At 41.2% G+C, this 19,575-nt stretch overlaps 1 protein-coding gene across 1 annotated transcript; it reads left to right on the forward strand.

Moving 5' to 3' along the window:
* The first annotated feature begins 10,975 nt into the window (after positions 1 to 10,975).
* Positions 10,976 to 18,622, forward strand: LYG1 (lysozyme G-like 1). Its single transcript, XM_006870747.1, has 5 exons — positions 10,976 to 11,018; positions 13,871 to 13,975; positions 15,362 to 15,555; positions 18,206 to 18,338; positions 18,504 to 18,622. Exons 1-5 carry the CDS (start codon positions 10,976 to 10,978, stop codon positions 18,620 to 18,622), a joined length of 594 nt encoding a protein of 197 aa, XP_006870809.1.
* The last annotated feature ends 953 nt before the right edge of the window (positions 18,623 to 19,575 follow it).

Below are 19,575 nucleotides of genomic sequence, written 5' to 3' on the forward strand. Positions count from 1 at the left end.
TAGGGAGTAAAAGCTCCCACCTCCAGGAAAAATTTGTGATCAAAAGGTCCAAAAATAGAAGCAATATAAAAGCAGAGAAAAGAACCTCCATGCTTTTAGCATGGGTGCCCTTTGCTGGTCTGGCTGTAGTCCCGCCCTCTGACTTCCTCCCAGGTGGGATGGCCGCAGAGGGAGTCCTGTGCTGATTTTCAAAAAGCAATGCTTTCCTTAATGCCATGATTTTTCTGCTTGCGGTTTTGGAAAACTGATGCTCAGACCTTTATGGTAGATCCAAAGCTCTGGTATAGTTTTGTGAGAACTGCATCCCTGGGAGTTCAGCCCCTCCCCCACGGAGCATACCTGCCAGCATATTTTACTCTTTGATTGTAGCTGTTGTGCCATTCCATCTCACCGAGGGACTCCCTTGTCCTCACTGACCTTCTGAAATAGATGTGTATTGGGAAGGCCTGAAATTGGATGATCACAAAAGAATCAGGTAGCACAGGAGTGTTATGTATATAAGGTGAGAGAGTTGTGTTCTAAGAGCTGTAGAACACAACTCTCTCATTTGAAGTCTAGATTCATGGTCTGTACCTGTTGCCATCAAGCCAATTCCAACTCACAGTGACTCTTAGGACAGAGTAGAACTGCCCATAGTGTTTTCAAGGGTGGAATCTTTATGGAAGCTGACTGTCACATCTGCTGGCATGGTTGTTGGCACTTTAAACCACTATACTATTGGGGATGCTTTCACATGGATAGAGTCAGTAAATAATTAAAGTTGAGTATGCCATCAGAGAAAGACGTTTACTCCACGCTCCTTATACCTTCAGAGACACAAAGTTGAAGATACAAAAGTGGGAGCTTGAGACGTCACCCCTACTAGATGTCTAGGATTTTTCTTCCATCAGGGGCAACAGAGTTTATGAGTGTACCTAGGTCTTTGAAAGGCAAGTTGTATGTATGGGGACTGGGTAAGGACTTAGCAAAGCCTGAGGACATAGATGGACATCATTTCTGAAGATCTGTTGCTATGTACCATGCTGGCAGCTGGTCAAGGGAAAACCTTCCCGGATGGTAATGTGGGCCCTTGGCTTTGGTGACGAGGTGCATATAAAAATGGAATTGGGACATGCCCAAATTTCCTCACACCCTCATAAATTTTAATTGGTGTTAGTGTGTGTGAGGTCTTTGTGAACAAAATAAGGACTCTATTCTGTTGAAGACATATGGCTTTTAATGGGGCATATTTCTCTGTTTGTTACCTCAACGTTGCCAACAATGGAGAAGAACACAGCACTCTCATAGTTCCTGATCTCAAAATGTAAAGTTCAGGAACTCTCTGAAACTTCATCCACAGCCTTCTTATGTTTTCATGATCCCAGACAGAGTAGAGAACAACAAAATCCTAAGCCCTCCCCAAAGTCACAAATATGCTCTAATTGTTCATTTATTTATTCCACAAACATTTACTGAATACTTCTTATCTGACACTTAGGAGATACTGGAGAAAAGAGACCCCAGCCTTTCTCTCAGATTTCTTTTAGAAAGATCAAAGGTACAGCAGTGATAGAAATATCTAGAGGGCAATATGGAATCACAAGGAAGCTGAACCTAACCTGGGATCCCAAGTGTGATAGTTTAGGTTTTTTTCAACTTGACTGGGCTAGGATTCTCATTGGTTTGGCATTTGAGATGAAGCTATCCCCCAGGATATGATTTGATGTGATAAACCAATAAAAGGATTAAGGGTGGGATGTTTGTGTTAAGTGCTGTGAGTGGAATCTGACTCATAGTGACCTGTATCAGGGATTTAAACCGCTGACCATGTGGTTAGCAGTTCAGTGCTTATCCTACAGTGTCACACCAGGATCCCATCCTTAATCTTACCACGACCCTGATCCAATTTATGAGCGATTCTTAAGAGAGTAGAAGATAAAAGGCGAGAGATAAGCAGTGAAACAAGGACCAAGATAAAAGAGCCATGAGTGATGTGCATCCTTTAGACCCATGGTCCCTGTACTGTGAAGCTCCTAGATCGAGGGAAAGATTAATGCCAATGTGCATGGAGCTCTCCAATGAATCTTGGGCCTACAGATGCTGAAAGAATACATGGACCTATCCCCAGAGCCAACAAAGAGAAAAACCTTCCCCAAGAGCCAGCTGAATTTGAACTTCTAATTCTGAAACTGGATGGCCAAACTTCAACTCATACTTTGGACATACTATCAGGAGGGCCAAGTCCCTGAAGAAGGATATCATGTTTGGTAAAGTGGAGGGTCAGAGAAAAAGAGGAAGACTCCCAACAAAATGGATTGACACAGTGGTGGTAGTGATGGGCTCAAGTATAGCCACAATTATCAGATTGGCCCAGGACCAGGCAGTGTTTTGTTCTGTTGTGCATAGGGTCGCTGTGAGTCAGTCCTGACTTGATGGCACCTAACAACAACAATTCTGAACTGTGGGAGAATAAACTTCTGGTTGTTAAAGTCATCCACTTGTAGTATTTCTGTTACAGCAACACTAGAGAACTAAGACACAAAAGAGTACTGACCCAAACTGAATCTTGATGGGTGAGGTTGCAGGAATTGATCCAACATATATTGGATGATTACTTACCAATATACCAAACTCTGGTCTGGACACTAAGGATTCATGAGAATTCAATTATAAATGAGACAGTTAGGTTCATTGTTTTCATGGAGCTTAAACTGTAGTTGTGAACAGTAGGCTATACAAAGAACCAGGTGATGTAGAGGAGCAACATTATAAGCAAATTAGCCAATAAACAAGTCATTCATCTATTTATTCCACAGGATTTTTTGAGTATCTAATATGTTCTGGTGTGGTCCCGTAGGATAAATTTGAACTGAAAGGTTAGCAGTTCACACTCACCAGCTGCTCCTTGCAAACTCTTTACAGGATTGCTATGGGTTGGAACTGACTGGATGGCACTTAACAACTGCAATATGTGCCAGGCAACCTTTTATATGCTGGGGATACAAACACAAAGGCTATACAAACTCTGTCCCTAAGGAATTCTATCAAAGGGGAGAGTGTATTTCAGCCAGAGGGAAGAGTTATATGAAGGTATAGTGCAAAGATGGTGCTGTACTTGGGGTAAATCAAACCATTCAACAGATCAGGCTGAATGGAGTGGGGATCCCTCTTTCAGTTATGAAATTCATCCCTTGGGCAGTCTGGGGAACAGAATCCTTCCTGAACACTTCATCTAAACCCTTTTAAGGTATACTGATTTCAACATTGCAGAACAAACTAATGAATGTATACATAAAATAACATCATTCACTTGCTTAAGTACATGGGTGACAATGTGAATAGATGTGACTCTGCTCATCTGAAATACAGACCAGGAAAGGGAGTTTCTGACACTCCAAACTAATATTTCTTCTTCATTTCTTCTTCTTTCTTTCTTCTCTCTTCCTCCCCCTTGGAAAAATGGAATTAAGAATTCTTGGAAAAATGGAAGTAAGAGATAATGGAATTTTTTTCCATGAACTTTTTGAAGTCCCATTATATCTCTCTAGATACATGAGGTAAGTAAAAAAGTGTTGCTATTAGGGTTCCAGTTCATAAATGCATAAATTTATTCCAAAACGTTTAAATGTGCCTCTATAATCAGTAGATGGCTACAGACTCTCAGTAACACATTGTCTTAGCTTTGTTAGATGCCTTCAAAAGAATGTTTCAATCAAAGTGTGGCTTCCAAGAGGATCTGCTGGGAAGACACTTCAGCTCAGAAGGTTATGGTGAGTTTTCCCCCTAAATATTCCCAAGGGGTAATCTTTTTATATTATTATTATTAAAAAATTTTATTGTGAATTGAGTGATGGTTTATATGAAAGAACGTCAGTTTTACACTCATCACTCATCCATCTGTATTTTGTTTCATTGCAATCCTCTCCATGCATCATTATTCAACAGTATTTGCTTCTATTCACTCTTTTTTTTTTTTTCTTTTTCGGATGTATACAAAATGACTCAGGAATATATAATTATTTAGACAGCTGAAGGCTTCATTCTGCAAGCCTCCTGGCCACCAGCACACAGTCTTTCTCTTTCTATGAATCTAGAGTCCTCAGCTGCTCTCTCTTTCCATGTCCTCTTCTCTGCCTCCATCTCTGGTGTTGTTGCTCCTCTGGATAAGGTCCCACGTTCCCCTTGTGTTCTTCTCCCTTGATGGTCCTAGGACCCTCTGTTCCTGGAATGTAAGATTAACTACTTCTCCCTTTTTGTTTCAAAACTTCTACCTTTACAGTTGTGACAATCAAAATTAGTCATGATAACAATTACTCACTACTGAATCATAAGAATCTTATCCCCATCTCCTTTCACCAGACCCATCTAGACAAGATGAAAACTATTCAGTGGGATTCTACCTTCCCCTGCACACTATAGAACAAAACTCTCTCTTGAAAACTTGTAAGCGAGTCACTTTGTGCCTTTATGTCAGGTGCCATCGAGTTGGAACCGACTCATAGCAACCCCATGCACAGCAGAACGAAACAATGTCCAATCCTGGGCCAACCTCACTACCGCCGCCACACTTGATGCCATCAATGATGTCACCTGGCTGATCCATCTTATTGGGGGTCTTCCTCTTTTTCTCTGACCCTCCACCTTACCCAGCATGACATCCTTCTCCAGCGACTGTTCTCTCCGGACAATGTGTCCAAAGTATGAGAGACAAAGCCTAGCCATCTTGGCCTCCAAGGAGCACTCTGGTTGCACTTCTTCCAAAACAGATCTATTGGTTCTTTTGGCAGTCCATGGCACTTTCAGTATTCTCCTCCAACACCACAACTCAAAGGCATCAATTCTTCTACGATCTTCCTTATTCACTGTCCAGCTTTCGCATCCATATGAGGTTATTGAAAATACCATGGGTCAGGCGCACGTTAGTCCTCAAGCTGACATCTCTGCTCTTCAATACTTTAAAAAGTTCCTCTGCAGCAGATATTGTGCCTTTATAGTCCCCCAATTTAGGTAGCCAATGTCTAAGTTGCTTGTCCCAATCAACCCTGTGTACGGAGGGTATAGGATTGACCCTTGATATGAAGACTCCTTCCTTCTCAGTTGGTATTTTGAGCTACTACATCCATAAGTATAGGTCAAGTTCATCAAATTGTAGCAATGTACATTTATTTCCTTTATCTTCTTCTAGTTGAGTTCTGATCATCAAGCCATTGAAGCTAGTTTTAAATGGGTACTATCTGCAAGTTTGGGCATTCTTGTGCATCTCCCCTCATTTTGTATCAGCTGGATGCTTCGCTCTCAGCTCTAGCCCTCTGTGGCTATATCATTGTCTATGGACTAGTCTTTCTTTCAAGAAGTATCTTCTGTTCCTCTAGCTGCTACAGGCTAGTCTACTTGTCCTTTCAACTGGGAATGTCCCACTTCAGAAGGTTCAGGATTCCATCTAATTTCCTATACTCTACATAGGCTCCACAGAAGCAAGCCTCCACTGGGCAAGTTCTAGAACCCCTTTTAGGTATTCCAGTGAGTTACAGGTTGAAGACAGGCTTACAAGCTATCTGTAATCATGTTTCCCAATATTCCTTTTTATCTCACTCAAGTGTCTATTTTACAATAGTAGGCAAGGGAAACCAATATTCATAAGACAGTCAAGCATCTTAACATGATTTCTCCTCTTTTACCCATTCAGACTATGCCTCAATCCTTGTATCACAGAGTCCTGTTGTTCAAAGGTTGAGCATCACTATTTCCCTTTCCCAAGGGGTAATCTTGATAGATTTTATTTTTTTTTAAGGGAAACAGAATGGTCATTGGAGTTTATTATGAAGGATTTCTTTAAAGAAATTTGAAAACTGCATTCATGATAAAAAGCCAAAAAATTTATGCCAAGGAATTTTATTCCATCACAACAACACACCTGCTCATTCTTCCAGGGTAGAAAGGGCTGTCCTATGAGAATTTCACTGGGAGACCTTACTCCATCCACTCTACAGCCCTGATCTTACTTTCAGACTTTTTTGTTCTCAAACTCAAAGACTATTTAAAAGGAGCATGATTTGAGTCTCTCAAAGATGCCCAAACTGCCTTTTTGAAGTGGTGTCAATTGAAGAACACAGAATTCTTCAAGGGAGGGTTAGAGATACAGAAACACCATCCTGAGGAGTGTTCAGACCTAGGTGGGGGATATGTTGAGAAACAATAGCTTTGCATGGTGATATTTTTGTTTAATAAAGATGTCTATCATTTTGTAGCAATACTTTTTGACTCACCCTCTTATTATTCTTTCTTTCTTCCCTTCATTTTTCATTCCTTCCTCATTCTTTCCCTGTCTTCCTCTCTCACACTCTTCCTTAGAATAATGCCCAGAAACTGGTAAGAATTAAAACAAATATTGAACCTGAAAGTATCTAAGTGAACCTACAATTAAGATCTTCCGGGGTGTGCTAAGGAGCTAATTGGTTAATGTTTGCAAAATGCCAGGTCATTCTTGAATAAAAGCCCTTATATAAGTTCAAAGTATTTTTAATTATTATGATTATTGCTATAATTTATGAAACTTAGCCATAAATCTCTTCACAGTAGGATGAGGTCAACACTTTTAAAGAGAGGAAGCAGAACAGGGACTCTATATAAAGTGTTGTATCGGACTGGCTCTGAAGACAAGAGCTAACTGAAGACAGGTGAGTGGAAAACAGTCCTGGAACTTACACGCAGTTTTCTTTAAGGTGGAACATGGGTTTTCTCTGCTGAGTAAATATGAAAGAGTGGAGTCAGAGGAAATTTAAGGCCCATGACTATGTAGATGATAAAATAATTTTTTTCTGTTTATTACAATACTTATTAAAAATTTAGATTTCTTTTAATGTAAGTTTGTAGTTCTTTATGGATTTGTGAGTATACAGGGAACAAGAATGGAAGGATAGACATATGTGTGTATTTAGCAATAGTTAGAATAAGCACTGGACTGCTAACTGCAAGATTGATAGTTCAAACCCACCAGCTACTCCTCAGAAACCCTACATAGAGTGGCTATGAGTCAGAACTGACTCAATGGCACTTAATAGCAACAAATAATAGGCCAAATTGGACATCAAGGAGTCCTGGTGGTCCGTATGTTAGACATTGAGCTACTAACCTCAAGCAAGTTGGGTAATCCAAACCCACCAGCTGTCCCTTGGGAGAAAAATGACGCTGTCTATGCCTACCTAGGAAACCCTATAGAAGGTCACCATGAGACAGAATCAACTCAATGGTAGTGGGTTTGGTTTGGTTTCAGGGTGTTGTTAGGAGTTGAATCCTGCCTCTAGTCTCACATACTTTCTGTGATGGTTCAACAGCAGAGTCCAATTTTCTGTATCCAAGAGGAAAAATTGAAAGACTAAGGTGAAGATGCCTAACTATGTAAATCTTTGCTTACAGAATAAAAGGATAGACAACCTTCATGAATCTAAGGATGGACTAGACAGACCAAGGCTTCTTTGAGTTTTGTTCAGAGTGGTGTATTCCTGGGAAAGTACCCAGGTAGTGTCTTCCTGGAGTTCTCCACTCTGAGAAGCCCAAATGCACAAAGTGAAGACAGTGGGCACAGAGGAACTACAGAGAGGATTCTCTTCCAGTTAAGAGTCTTTTCCTAGTGAGGGAAGGATAACCCTGCAGGGAGAGAGTGAAGGACAGCGATCAACCCTTCTGGAGACTTCAAGGCCAGATATTGTTGCTCACCATCCAAATTGAGTACTATGTTCACAGATCCTGTGAAAAAGTATTCCTCCAAAAAAAGTGAATATTTTGTCCTGAAAAGTTAGATTTGTCTCAAGAAAACATTATCGTAAGGGCAGAAGGATTTTTCACTTGTAATATACTGTTGTTATTATTGTAATTTAGGGCCTACTGATGCATAGCATTCTGCTAGGCACCAGTCTAGGGTGCTGCTGTGTGCACAAGGATAAAAAAGACAAATGACAGCAAGAGGGTTTATGACTAAGATGCAATGCTCCTGAAAGACCTATCCCACAGGGACCAGACAGAGCTCTGTTAGCAATAAAACAAGTGCAGCTATACTACTTAGAGTGGGAGACCATGCCTGAAGCAAATCTGTAGCACAGTTCTCAATTCTTCCATGACTCCAAGACTTGATGGCACTTCATAACAATAAATAATAGGCTAAATTGGACATCAAGGAGCCCTGGTGGTACTGTAGGTTAGATATTGAGCTGTTAACCCCAAGCAAGTTTGGCCGTCCAAACCCACCAGCTGTTCCTCGGGAGAAAGATGAGGCTGTCTTCTCTTGTCTAGGAAACCCTTGATAGGGTTGCCATCTGTGGGGAAAGTATCATGATTGGGCAGGATTACTTTCAGCAAGACCATTACCCAGCTTGTCAGGATGGTTAATATAACACATCTTCCAGGCTGACTGGAGGGTACCAAGGTTGTTATTATTCAAGGCTATGGTGACAATTTGGGACAACCTTTATGGAAAAGGAATGGGAGTTCTGCAGGGAAAGAACTTTGAAAGCTTTTATTTCTTTTTATTACTTTTCTAGAAAAAGTAACATTTGACTAAGGAATAAATAGTCCACTAGGAATCTTGGTATGGTGCTGTAGGATAAGCACTGGACAACTAACCACAAGGTCGGTGGTTCAAACCCACCAGCCACTTCTTGGAAATCCTCTACAGGGTTGTTATAAGTTGGAATTGACTCGATACTTAGCAACAACAAAATGACTCATTATGTCTTACAAACCTAAATAATATTTGAGACGAGTCGTCATGGAGGCTACCAGGAACTTGAACTGTGCGTCTGCGATGCTCAGGTTGCCAGTGTCAAAGCACCCTGCAGGCCTGCTATTCTAGGTTGTTTACACCACCAGGCTGTTTGTTACTGCTTTGCTCTCCAGGAATGGAGAATAGAATGCTACCATAGGTGTTTGCTTGGCAGCATGACCACTGTTTTATCTCTGCCTGACTGTTTAATAATACTTTAGAGTTCAGCAAGCCACAGGGATCTGAACAGATTAGTCATCTGGGTAACCAACCAGTAGATACTCCCTAGAACTTCCCATTGATGCCTCAACCATCCCTTCTAAACAGAGCACTTTAGGAACCTCTGAAGTTAGGCTATGAAGTTAGGCCATGAACACATATGTTGCATATGTGTCCATTATTACTTCTTACTCTTCCATAGTGTTAATTGAAAAAAATTAAAAGAGAGCTTTTGAAGGCTTGAGCTCAGACGTTACCAGAAAGAAACTCCATGTTCCTAAGTAATTGCCACATGCATGTATAAAGACTCTTTTCGTTCAAGTACTTGCTCAACACAGATATTTAGTTCCATGCTTGGAAAAGGAGGTTGTTCCAGTGTCGCAATAAAAGCTAAGTGTTTCCACTGGGGCTTCCAAGAAGTATCTTTGTTCCTTGACAAACACAGCAAGAGTGACATACCTTGGTTTTAACATGTGAAGGCAAGCAATAGTTTCTTCTCTGATGAACAAGAAAGGAAGTATCAGAGGGATCCTTTAGGAATGTTTGGTGGGCCAGCTGGCAGTTGTTCCATCTGATGAACATTTTAGTGAGTTCAGTCGTGGGGACTGTTGCCTATGGCCTGACTTCCTGGATTTGCTGGTGGAAATAGCCTTTCTCTCCATTCTTCATGGAATCTGGCTTGAGTTCCTGCATAGGATTTTCACAGAGCAATAATGGGGACCATGGTTCAAGGCAGTCAAAGGAGCCCTGAAATTTCCAGGCCTGGGGGTTAGAGCCATGGGAGAATCTCCTTCTCCAAAGCAAAGAATCAGTATAAGTTCCAAGGCACTGAAAAAGGAAAAAAGAACTCCAATTCAGACAATGTCACTGATATAAATTCTCCTGTTCATAACAGTAGGCATTGTTATGACAACTATTGACATCTTCAAATTTTGATAATGAAGAGGCTACTAGCAAGGTAAAGCATATGCCTCAAAATTTTACTCTTCAGGGTCTAGAGTCAAGTCACTTATGTTTCTCGGTGTTGAAAATAAAAGCATCTTGGCTTCTAAAATTAATTAGTATCCAGAAGAATCAATTCATTTGCATTATAGTGTTGGAGAAGAATATTAAAAGTACCTTGGACTGCTAGAAGAACAAACAAATCTATCTTAAAAGATGTACTGCCAGAATGGTGAAACCTCATCTCTCATACTTTGGACGTGTTATCAGGAGGGACCAGTTTCTCTAGAAGGACATCATGTTTGGTGAAGTGGAGGGTGGTCAGGGAATAAGAGGAAGACCCCCAACAAGATGGACTGACAGAGTGGCAGCAGCGGTGGGCTGAGACATAACAATTGTGAGGATGGCACATGACAGGATAGTGTTTTCTTCTGTTTTGCGTAAGGTCAGAACAAACTCAATGGTACCTAACGACAGCAACTTGGTGGGGGCACAGTGGAGACTTGTGTGTTGCTATGGTGCTGAACAAGTTTCAACAAACCTTCAGACTAAAACTGTGATCTGCTTCTGAAAATTGAAGTCCTGGTGTGGTGGTGTAGCATAATCCAGTGGACTGCAAAGTCGGTTTGAACCTCAAGGTTGGTGGTTCATACTCACCAGCCACTTCTCAGAAACTCTATACAGGGTTGCTGTATATAGTCAGAACTGACTTGATGGCTCTTCACAACAATGATTTCTGAAAATCAGCAAGTACTGACTTCATAGCAGCTCACAACAAACTTGATAGTGCCTTGAGTCCCTGTGGGCCAAGTTGTTGTTATGGACCAAAGGAGGAGTTGGTTAATTCTAATACAACTGAAAGAATGGTTGGAGTCCATGTCCTATTTTTGTTTTATTATTATGATTCAAATAATTTCTTAGTTCAGATATGGGAAAATTTGCTCTTTTCTTTGTCTCTCTTTTTCCTTTCCATAGAAACAGTATGTATGCATTGTTATGACAACTATTGACATTTTCAAATGTTCAGGCTTACTTATTTTTAAATCATTTCAGGACCTGCAGAGCCCCATCATCAGTATGTCTGCATTGTGGCTGCTTCTGGGCCTCCTCACCCTTTCTGGTGAGTATTTCATTTGTTCCAAATGACCTTGGAGATGGGAAGGAGAGGCAGAGGAACATAATAGTACTTCTGGTACTTGAAATTGCAGTGGAAAGCATTTTTTTTCTCCTAAGCTGTCCAACAAATCCTAGAGTTAGTAACAGCCCCTGACAACCAACATTTTCCCTGTTGTCCCACAAAAGGAGAGGAGGGCGTTCCTCCAGAATGCAATGGGGGAACTTAAAAAGTTTACTTAAGGCTGATCTTTAAATAAACACCACTGATAACTGCTCATAGATGATTTCACGGAAAGTACTTTCTGCTACCATATTTATTTACACACCATGTGTTTCCACAGAAGACACTGAGGTAGTTTTAGTATAGTTGTTGTTGTTAGGTGCCATCGAGTCGGTACCAACTCATAGCAACCGTCTATAATCAGACAGAAAAACCAATATCAAGGAGATTCAACTAAGCTCATCACTGAGGCTGTCAAAGTTACTGTAATTGGACTTTAGATTTAGACATGATTTAGATTTACACATAACTTAGGATAAATAAAAAGAGGAAGCTTAGTTTCTCAAGAGAGGGAAACTATTCCTGGGTTTGATTTGAAAAGTATGTCAGATGCAGTCTTATACTCATTCATTAATTATTGACCTATTTATTGGACAAATACAGTGAAACCTGTGAGAGCTAGAATTTGTAGGTCTGCCTTGTTTTTCCCAGTCTTGCAAGCAAGACTGCCCATTATTTTGACAGGATGCAGGCTGCCCATTATTCAGTTTAATGGGAAAATACTTCAATTCTTCTCTGACAGGTTTCTGCTTTACACAACTTCCAACCTTTACAGGATTTACTATTATTTTTTAATTTTTATGAGATGCTAAGTATTGGGAAGATAAGGAAATTCATGGATCATCAAACATGGTTAGAGAGCGGGGCCTGAGGGGGAACAATGAGTGAGACAACCAACTACAATATTGAGAGCATTTATCACTAGTTAAAAAGAGAAAAGTACCAATAAAAAATTAGAAAAGAACATGTGGGCTTGTTTAAGTTTTCGTTTGCTTATAAAAAGGAGCCCTGGTGGCGTTGTGGGTTACACATTCAGCTATTAACCTCAGGGTTGGCATTTTTTAATCCACCAAGCAGCTCCTCTGGAGAAAGATGAGGTTTTCTCCTCCCGTAGAGATGTACAGCCTCAGAAAGACTATACAGGCTCCCTATGAGTCAGAACCGACTCAATGGTACACAATAACAACAACATACTTATAAACGGCTATATACACTTTATATACTATATATACAACATACTATATACACTTTCATTTGTGCATTCCTTGAAATGCCAAAAATAGACATGGTCGCTTCAAAATAATAGTCTCTTCAAACATCAACTCAGTGATGTTTTCCTTTTGGTAAGAAAATAGAAGCTTAAAATGTATTATGAGTAGATCTATGATGATATGCAATAGAGTCTTTTCTAAATATTTGCAAGATCAGGAAGATTTGATATCATTTACTTTGTTAAAGCTAGCATAGTGGTTACCTAGTGCTCAAGGTCAGCAGTTCAAAACTACCAGCGGTTCTGCAAGAGAAAGATGAGGCTTTCTGCTCCCATAAAGATTTACAGCTTCCCAAACCCAATGCAGGGTCGCTATGAGTCGGACAGACTCCACCGCACACCACCATCACCACTTTGGTTAAAATAAAATAAATAAAAAAGAGTAATCTTAGGAAAAATTATTCTAGGTTTATAATGGTGAGATGAATCTCACAAGGAGCAATTTCCTGCCATTGAAGGTACTTGTTACTTGGGCCCACACCCTCCTCACTATTTTAAGTATAGGGAACGTCCCTCTCTTAGGTGGCCTCTGTGGAATCCTGTAGTATTTCACATTGCTCCTCTTCCAGGAGACTGGAATCACACTGGTAGGTAAAGAGACAGATGGAAAAGGTAGAGAGGAAGAGAAAAGGAGAAGAGAGCAGCGCCTGGCCTGTATAAGGGAACGGTCCCATGCCTCACTCTCTCACAGCCTTTGGCACCCAACTCGACTGCACCCTAAAGGTGAAGCCATTCCTAGGTACCAGTTAATGAGCAGTATCTCCACTTGGGGTGTGGGCTGAAATTCCAAAGAGGCTCAGGCTTTATCCATTTTTCTCTAGAGAAAACATAGCATCTTGCCAGACCAACAAGTTACAAGTATGTGAAGAACAAATGTTCAGAGGTCATATAATATTTAAATTGAGGACTAGCTGACCAAACCAAACTAACCAGACCCACAGCTGTAGAATGGATTCTGACTCATAGGGCCTACAGGACAGAGAGAACTGCACCATGGGGTTTCTAAGGCTGTCATGCTTCCCGAAGCAGACTGCTCCATTTTTCTCCAACAGAACTATTGGTGGGTTCAAACCATCGACTTTGGGTGAACAGAGGAGCACTTATCTACTGCACCACCAGCGTCCCCTGACTAGTGTACAGGGAACCAGTAATCTCTGGTTTGATTCCAAGAACCCAACCAGACAGTATTAGGCAACTGCAGAGTTTTGTGACGAGTTATAACTACTTCAACCATCTATGTGTCCTGGATGTTGTTGTTATTAAGTACCCTCCAGTCAGTTCTGACTCTCAGCCACCCTGTATAGGATTTCCAAGGCTACAAATCTTTGGGGGAACAGAAAGCTTCATCTTCTCCTGAACAAATTTTTTGGTTGGTATATTATGGGTTTCAAACAGACATTTCAACTGTATAACTTTTCTTGTTATTTATTGTTTTTGAATTCGATTTGTTTTTATTAATGTCACTTTATTCATGGACTGAAGGATGATGATTCACACCTGATGTTGAAATGTTCTCAATTTACAGACTTCTCTGAAAGCAGCAACTGGGGATGCTATGGAAACATCCGCACCCTTGAAACCCCTGGGGCATCCTGTGGGATTGGAAGACGAAGAGGCCTTAACTACTGTGGTAGTTACAATCTACTGGCTCACTTGGCCCTCCTCCTTTCATTCTCTCAGAAGGCAGTCTCCTATTGGCTAGAGTGGCTTCAATGGGATTTTCCTCTTCGCTTTGTACTACACCCCTACACCCCCCCTGAACTTCCTCCTGGATCCCACTGTCTCCTATGGATCCAACCCTTGGACTGGTAGAAGGAGCATTGGGTGCAGTATCTTTAGGTCTTGTTTGAGTCCTGGCTTGCTTCTTGAACAAGCCTGAGCCTCCCTTGAAAGGCGAATATTAAATGCCATCAAGTCGGTTTTGACTTAAAGTGATGCTGTATAGGGTTTCCAAGGAACAGCTGATGGGTTTGAACTTCTGACCTTCTGGTTCACAGTCAAGTGCCGAGCCTACAAAGCCACACCAGGAGTCCTGAAAGAGGAGTAATAGTATTTATTTAATGTTGTTGTGGAGGCCTGCTGTGGCATTGTGGAATACGCACTGTTCTGCTAACAGCCAGTTCAAAACCCACCAGTTGCTCCTCAGAAACCATATACAAAGTCATTTATGAGTCAGAACTGACCCCATAGCCTTTAACAACAATCACAACAGTGTTGTTGTAAACTCGGATCAATATAATGTGAACGAACATGTGTTCTAGACCACAAAAGAGTTCAGAAGGCAAATGATTAGCCAGGTAAATTAGTACTGGCTTTTGTTTGTTTCCAACATTCTTGTTATTTTATAAAGTTTTAAACTCTCAAAGTATCCTAAGCATGATTTCTGGGTGAATAAATGTGTTGAGGGCAACTCTAAAGTTTTGCTGAGGGTTGTGGGAGAATGTTTCCTATACATCTTGTGCCCACTGTTGCTGATAGGTAGGTTTGTTTTACTGTGTAATCCTGTCTGGGATGCTTAGAATAGGGCCAGTGGCATTCATGCTCTGGACTTGTCCTAGAAAGACCCCAGCCAGGAACAATTTTCCCTTATCAGGCAGCCCCAGGGTCACCTGCCTCAGAAGACACTGACTCAAACTCACAAGAAAAGCCATAATCTCTGATGAGGGAGTGGCCTCTGGGGATTTTTAATAAATGTTTTTTACTTGTACTGTTTGCCTCTAGGGATTTGGCACTTAACCTTGGGTTTCTTGGTTCTAGATTTCTCCCCCTAGATCCTTGGTGTTGTTAAGTGCCATGGAGTTGGTTCCAACTCCGAGTGACCCTGTATAGGTTTCCTGAGGATAGGTGGATGGGTTTGAACCGCCAACCCTGTGGTTAACACTTCTGTGCTTATCTCTAGATCCACAGAGTGTGAAAAAGTCACACCAAGCTGCATCAAACATGCAGGGGTAAAGCTGTGTTTATTAAAAATAACAATTAAAAAAAACAAACACTTTTTTCTTTTCATTTGTTTTAGGAGTCCGTGCTTCTGAAAGGTTGGCTGAAATAGACATGCCACAGCTGGTGAGATATCAGCCCATTTTGAGGACTGTGGGCCAGAAATACTGTGTGGATCCTGCCATCATCGCAGCTATCTTGTCTAGACAGTCTCAGGCAGGCAATGTTCTGGTCAATGTCGGAAATGCAGGCGATGGAATCCGGATTGTGCAGGTAAACTACTCATCTCCCTATCTCTGCCTGGCAAAACTCCAAGGGTAGTTATGTTATTTTGGATTGATGGCATCTCTGGAGCACAGTTCCATAGAACTCAGAGTAAATGATGCTCCTGGAGTTTTGAGAAAGGCCCCTGGATGCTGCAAGCAGTTTCGACTCGACTTCAAATCCAAAGCTTGATGGTTTGAACCCACCCAGTGGCACCACATAAGAAAGATCTGGCAATCTGCTTTCATAGACATTATTGTTGTTGTTGAGTGCCGTACAGTCAATTCTGACTTATAGCTACCCAGTACAGGCTTCATGAGAACAGAAAGCCTCATCTTTCCCCCATGGAGCGGCTAGTAAGCTCGAACCATGGATCTTGAAGTTCACAATCTAGTGCTTATCATGTGGGGGTGTAAACATATAGTTAGAAAAAAAAAAAAAAAAGAATGAAATTCCGTTCCACAGTGTAACACAGGGGTCACCACGCGTTGGAATTGACTAAAATGTAGTGGGATTTTGTTATCTTCAGTTTTTTTGTGTGCTTTGATTTTTTGAGAGCCATTGCTCTGCCTTAGAGATGTTGTTGTTATTGTTAAGTGCCATGGAGTCGGTTCCGACTCATAGTGACCCTGGCACAGGGTTTCTGAGGCTGTACATCTTTACGGGAGCAGAATGCCTCATCTTTCTCCCACGGAACCGCTGGTAGCTTCGAACTGCTGACCTTGAGGTTGGCAGCCTGACTCATAACCTCTACACTACCAGAGCTCCTCTGCCTTAGAGATAGGAGCTCTAATAATTCTTGTTCATTTTGAGCCACAACTGCTTTTCCAAGTCAGTTCTGCTGCTTCTAGTATATCATCCATGGTACCTTGTTCTGGATTTCCAGTGAGTAAAGCCAGATCTCAGGTTTGGGTGTTAGACATGTCTAGGATTATGTCCATGCTCCCTCCATTTGTAACTATGACCTTGAATATGCCATTTTTATGACCTTAATTTCCTCACTTGCAAAACACCATCCTCATAGAATTGTATGATTAAATGAAATATTGTGAAAATACTTGGTATCTAATAGAGTGTCAACAAATATGAAATTCCTTTTCTTTCTAAACCATCCTTAGTTCTGAAGTTTGAGCTTTATTTTTGCACCAGTTCCTTGTGGAGACTGACTGTTGGGTGGAGTCTGCTCCGGGGGAGTCAGGGACTGGAGGTTAATCCTCATCATTTGTTCATTTGATGATCTTTTATTTGGCTTCCCATTATTATGTAAAGTATGACACTTTTCCATTGAAAAGTACTTACAAATCCCTGTGCTATTTTGAATTGGGGAAACATCTGATAATCTGCTGAGAGATGTTCCAACATTTACAAGTGAGGAAATGGATTTCCAAGGAGAGGATCACTGCTACATGGTTACAGGGCAATAGGGGACTGCAGAACCTTGTAATGTTAGGGCCAGCATCATTTCCTCTGAGCTGCTATGTCTCCGTTATAAAGTCTGATTCTTAGGAAAAGGACAAGTCCATGTCCTTTGAAAATGAAATAAGAAAAGATTCAGATATTTCCCCGAAGTATGGTGAAATCTATGTGGAAGTGGTCATCTAAAGGGTTGTTGTTGTTGTTATCATTGAGTGCCATCGAGTCAGTTCTGACTCATAGTGACCCTGTATAGAGTTTCCAAGGAGTACTTTGTGGGTTTGAACTGTCAACCCTTGTGGTTAGCAGTCCATTGCTTATCCTACCGTGCCACACCAGACCTCCATCAAAATGCTGTTGTTGTTGTTAAGTACTGTTGAGTCAGTTCTGACTCATAGAACCCTGTGTAGGGTTTCTGAGGAGCAGCTGGTGAGCTTGAACCACTGACCTTGTGGTTCAAACTGACTTTGCAGTCCAACACAATAACCCACAGTACCACAAAAAATCTGTTGCTATCAAATAAATTCCAACTCATAGCAACCCTATAGGATTGTCCAATAGGGTTTCCAAAGCTGTAACCTTTACGAAAATAAACTGCCACATTTTCTCCACTGGAGAAATTGATAGATTCAAACCTTTAGGTTACCAGCTGAGCACAAAACTACCATACCACTAGAGGACTCCTCTAAAGGGGTATAAGAAAACTTTAAAGTACTTTTAAACAATCAGATCACCTGGAAAGAAATTTCAAGTGTAGACAGAAAAATCCCTTTCTGACCTGCTTGGAGAACATGTGTTTGCTGCATTGAAGGGGGGAATTAGGCTAGTACCTTCTTAGACTCTGTCAGCTTTGGCTTCCAACTCTACTTCTCGCCCTTACGCTACAAAAGAAAAACCAAGTCAATTTCCATTAACTTGACTCATGGTGACCTCATGTGAGTCAATGTAGAACTGCGCCCCATGGGGGTTTCCAGAAGTAGTTTGTCAAGCCTTTTTGTCGAGGCACACCTGGGTGGACTAGAACTGCTAATCTTTTGGTTAGCAGCCAAGTGTGTTAACAAGTGCACCACCCAGGGATTCCAATCTACAAGTCTCTTTCTTTGTCTCAATCTTGTAAATTTACTATTTCTCCCAAGGGAGACTGGAGGTGGCATTGCTTCCTCCAAAGAGGGACATGTAAAAGAGAAGAAACTTGAACAAGTCGCATCACTTTCTTGCCTGGCTTCTCTTCCACCTCTCCCTCTAGGATGCTGGCCAGTATGCTCCTACATCCTGGATCAGCGAGTCCCACCTTTCTGAAATGACTGAGGTTCTGTCAGTTAGAATCAAAGAAGTCCAGAGGAAGTTTCCATCCTGGACCCCAGACCAGTATCTGAGAGGTACGTGTAATGCTGTCTGACCCATTGTTTCATAGCACAGAATTAATAAGGACAAATGTGATGCGTTTCACTAGATTCCTGAAAATCATAGTTACCTCCCAATAAACAATCAGGAAAGACTGAGCAACATCTAAGTCAATGTTAACTATCACTTTAATTATACAGGTGGACTCTGTGCCTACAATGGAGGTATTGGCTATATCAGAAGCAGCCAGGATCTGAGCTGTGACTTCTGCAATGATGTCCTTGCACGAGCCAAATACTACAAGAGATACGGCTTCTAATGTTTCAGACCCAATCAAAGATCATTCTCTTAGATGCAGCCTCAACTGTTACACAAACAGAAGTAGTCAATGGGGGTATACCTGCAAATCTAAGTTTGGCCTGAAGTTTCCTTACAGTAACATAATTTTATTAAAGGAAGAATTATAACCTGAGTCTTGTGGTCTGATGTGAGTGTGGGTGTTTGTGTGTGAGACTTAAGGGCTCTACCTCTTTAAAGTTATTTCCACGGAGATTAACTATAACGTGGATTTCTGTAAAATGAACCCTACAACTCAGTGACTAACCTTGTAAAATTTTGTAAATAAAAATACTGGAAGCACAGTCAAGTTCGAATTTCAAATAAACAGTGAATGCTTTTTTAGTGTCAGTCCCATACAAACACCTAGGAAAATTTGTTATTGTTGTTGTTGTTGTTGTTGTTGTTGTTAGGTGCCATGAGTCAGTACTGACTCACAGTGACCCTATGTACAACAAAACGAAACACTGCCTGGTCCTGGGCCAAACTCACAATTGTTGCCACGCTTGAGCCCATTGATGCTGCCACTTGGCCAATCCATCTCGCTGGGGGTCTTCCTCTTTTTCTCTAACCAAACATGATATCCTTCTCTAGCGACTGGTCCCTCCTGACAATATGTCCGAAGTATGAGAGACGAAGTTTGGCCATCCTGGCCTTCAAGGAGCACTCTGGCTGCACTTCTTCCAAAACAGATCTGTTTGTTCTTTTGGACACATTTAGTCAATACGAAAATATTATTTATTGCTGTCAGAAGTTCTGATTCAATTGGACAACTCTACCAGATAAAATACTGACTTAGCTGATTAAATTAAAGTGTAAGGACTAAACTGATTTTGCCTACCTAGAAACTGCTTGACTAAACTCTAGTCAGGCTCAGGAAAGCATTTTAAATAGACAAGGCCTCAGTTATTAGTTCCCTCCAGAGGCAAGGTCAAT

The sequence above is a fragment of the Chrysochloris asiatica genome, unplaced genomic scaffold (genome assembly GCF_000296735.1).
Source record: "Chrysochloris asiatica unplaced genomic scaffold, ChrAsi1.0 scaffold00150, whole genome shotgun sequence".
NCBI lineage: Eukaryota > Metazoa > Chordata > Mammalia > Afrosoricida > Chrysochloridae > Chrysochloris > Chrysochloris asiatica.

Coding starts and splice junctions, on each gene's coding strand:
- LYG1 (XM_006870747.1), top strand. CDS start 10,976: ATGTCTGCATTGTGGCTGCTTCTGGGCCTCCTCACCCTTTCTG. Junction 13,976..15,361: donor AAGAGGCCTTAACTACTGTG/GTAGTTACAATC, acceptor CATTTGTTTTAG/GAGTCCGTGCTTCTGAAAGG. Junction 18,339..18,503: donor CCCAGACCAGTATCTGAGAG/GTACGTGTAATG, acceptor TTAATTATACAG/GTGGACTCTGTGCCTACAAT.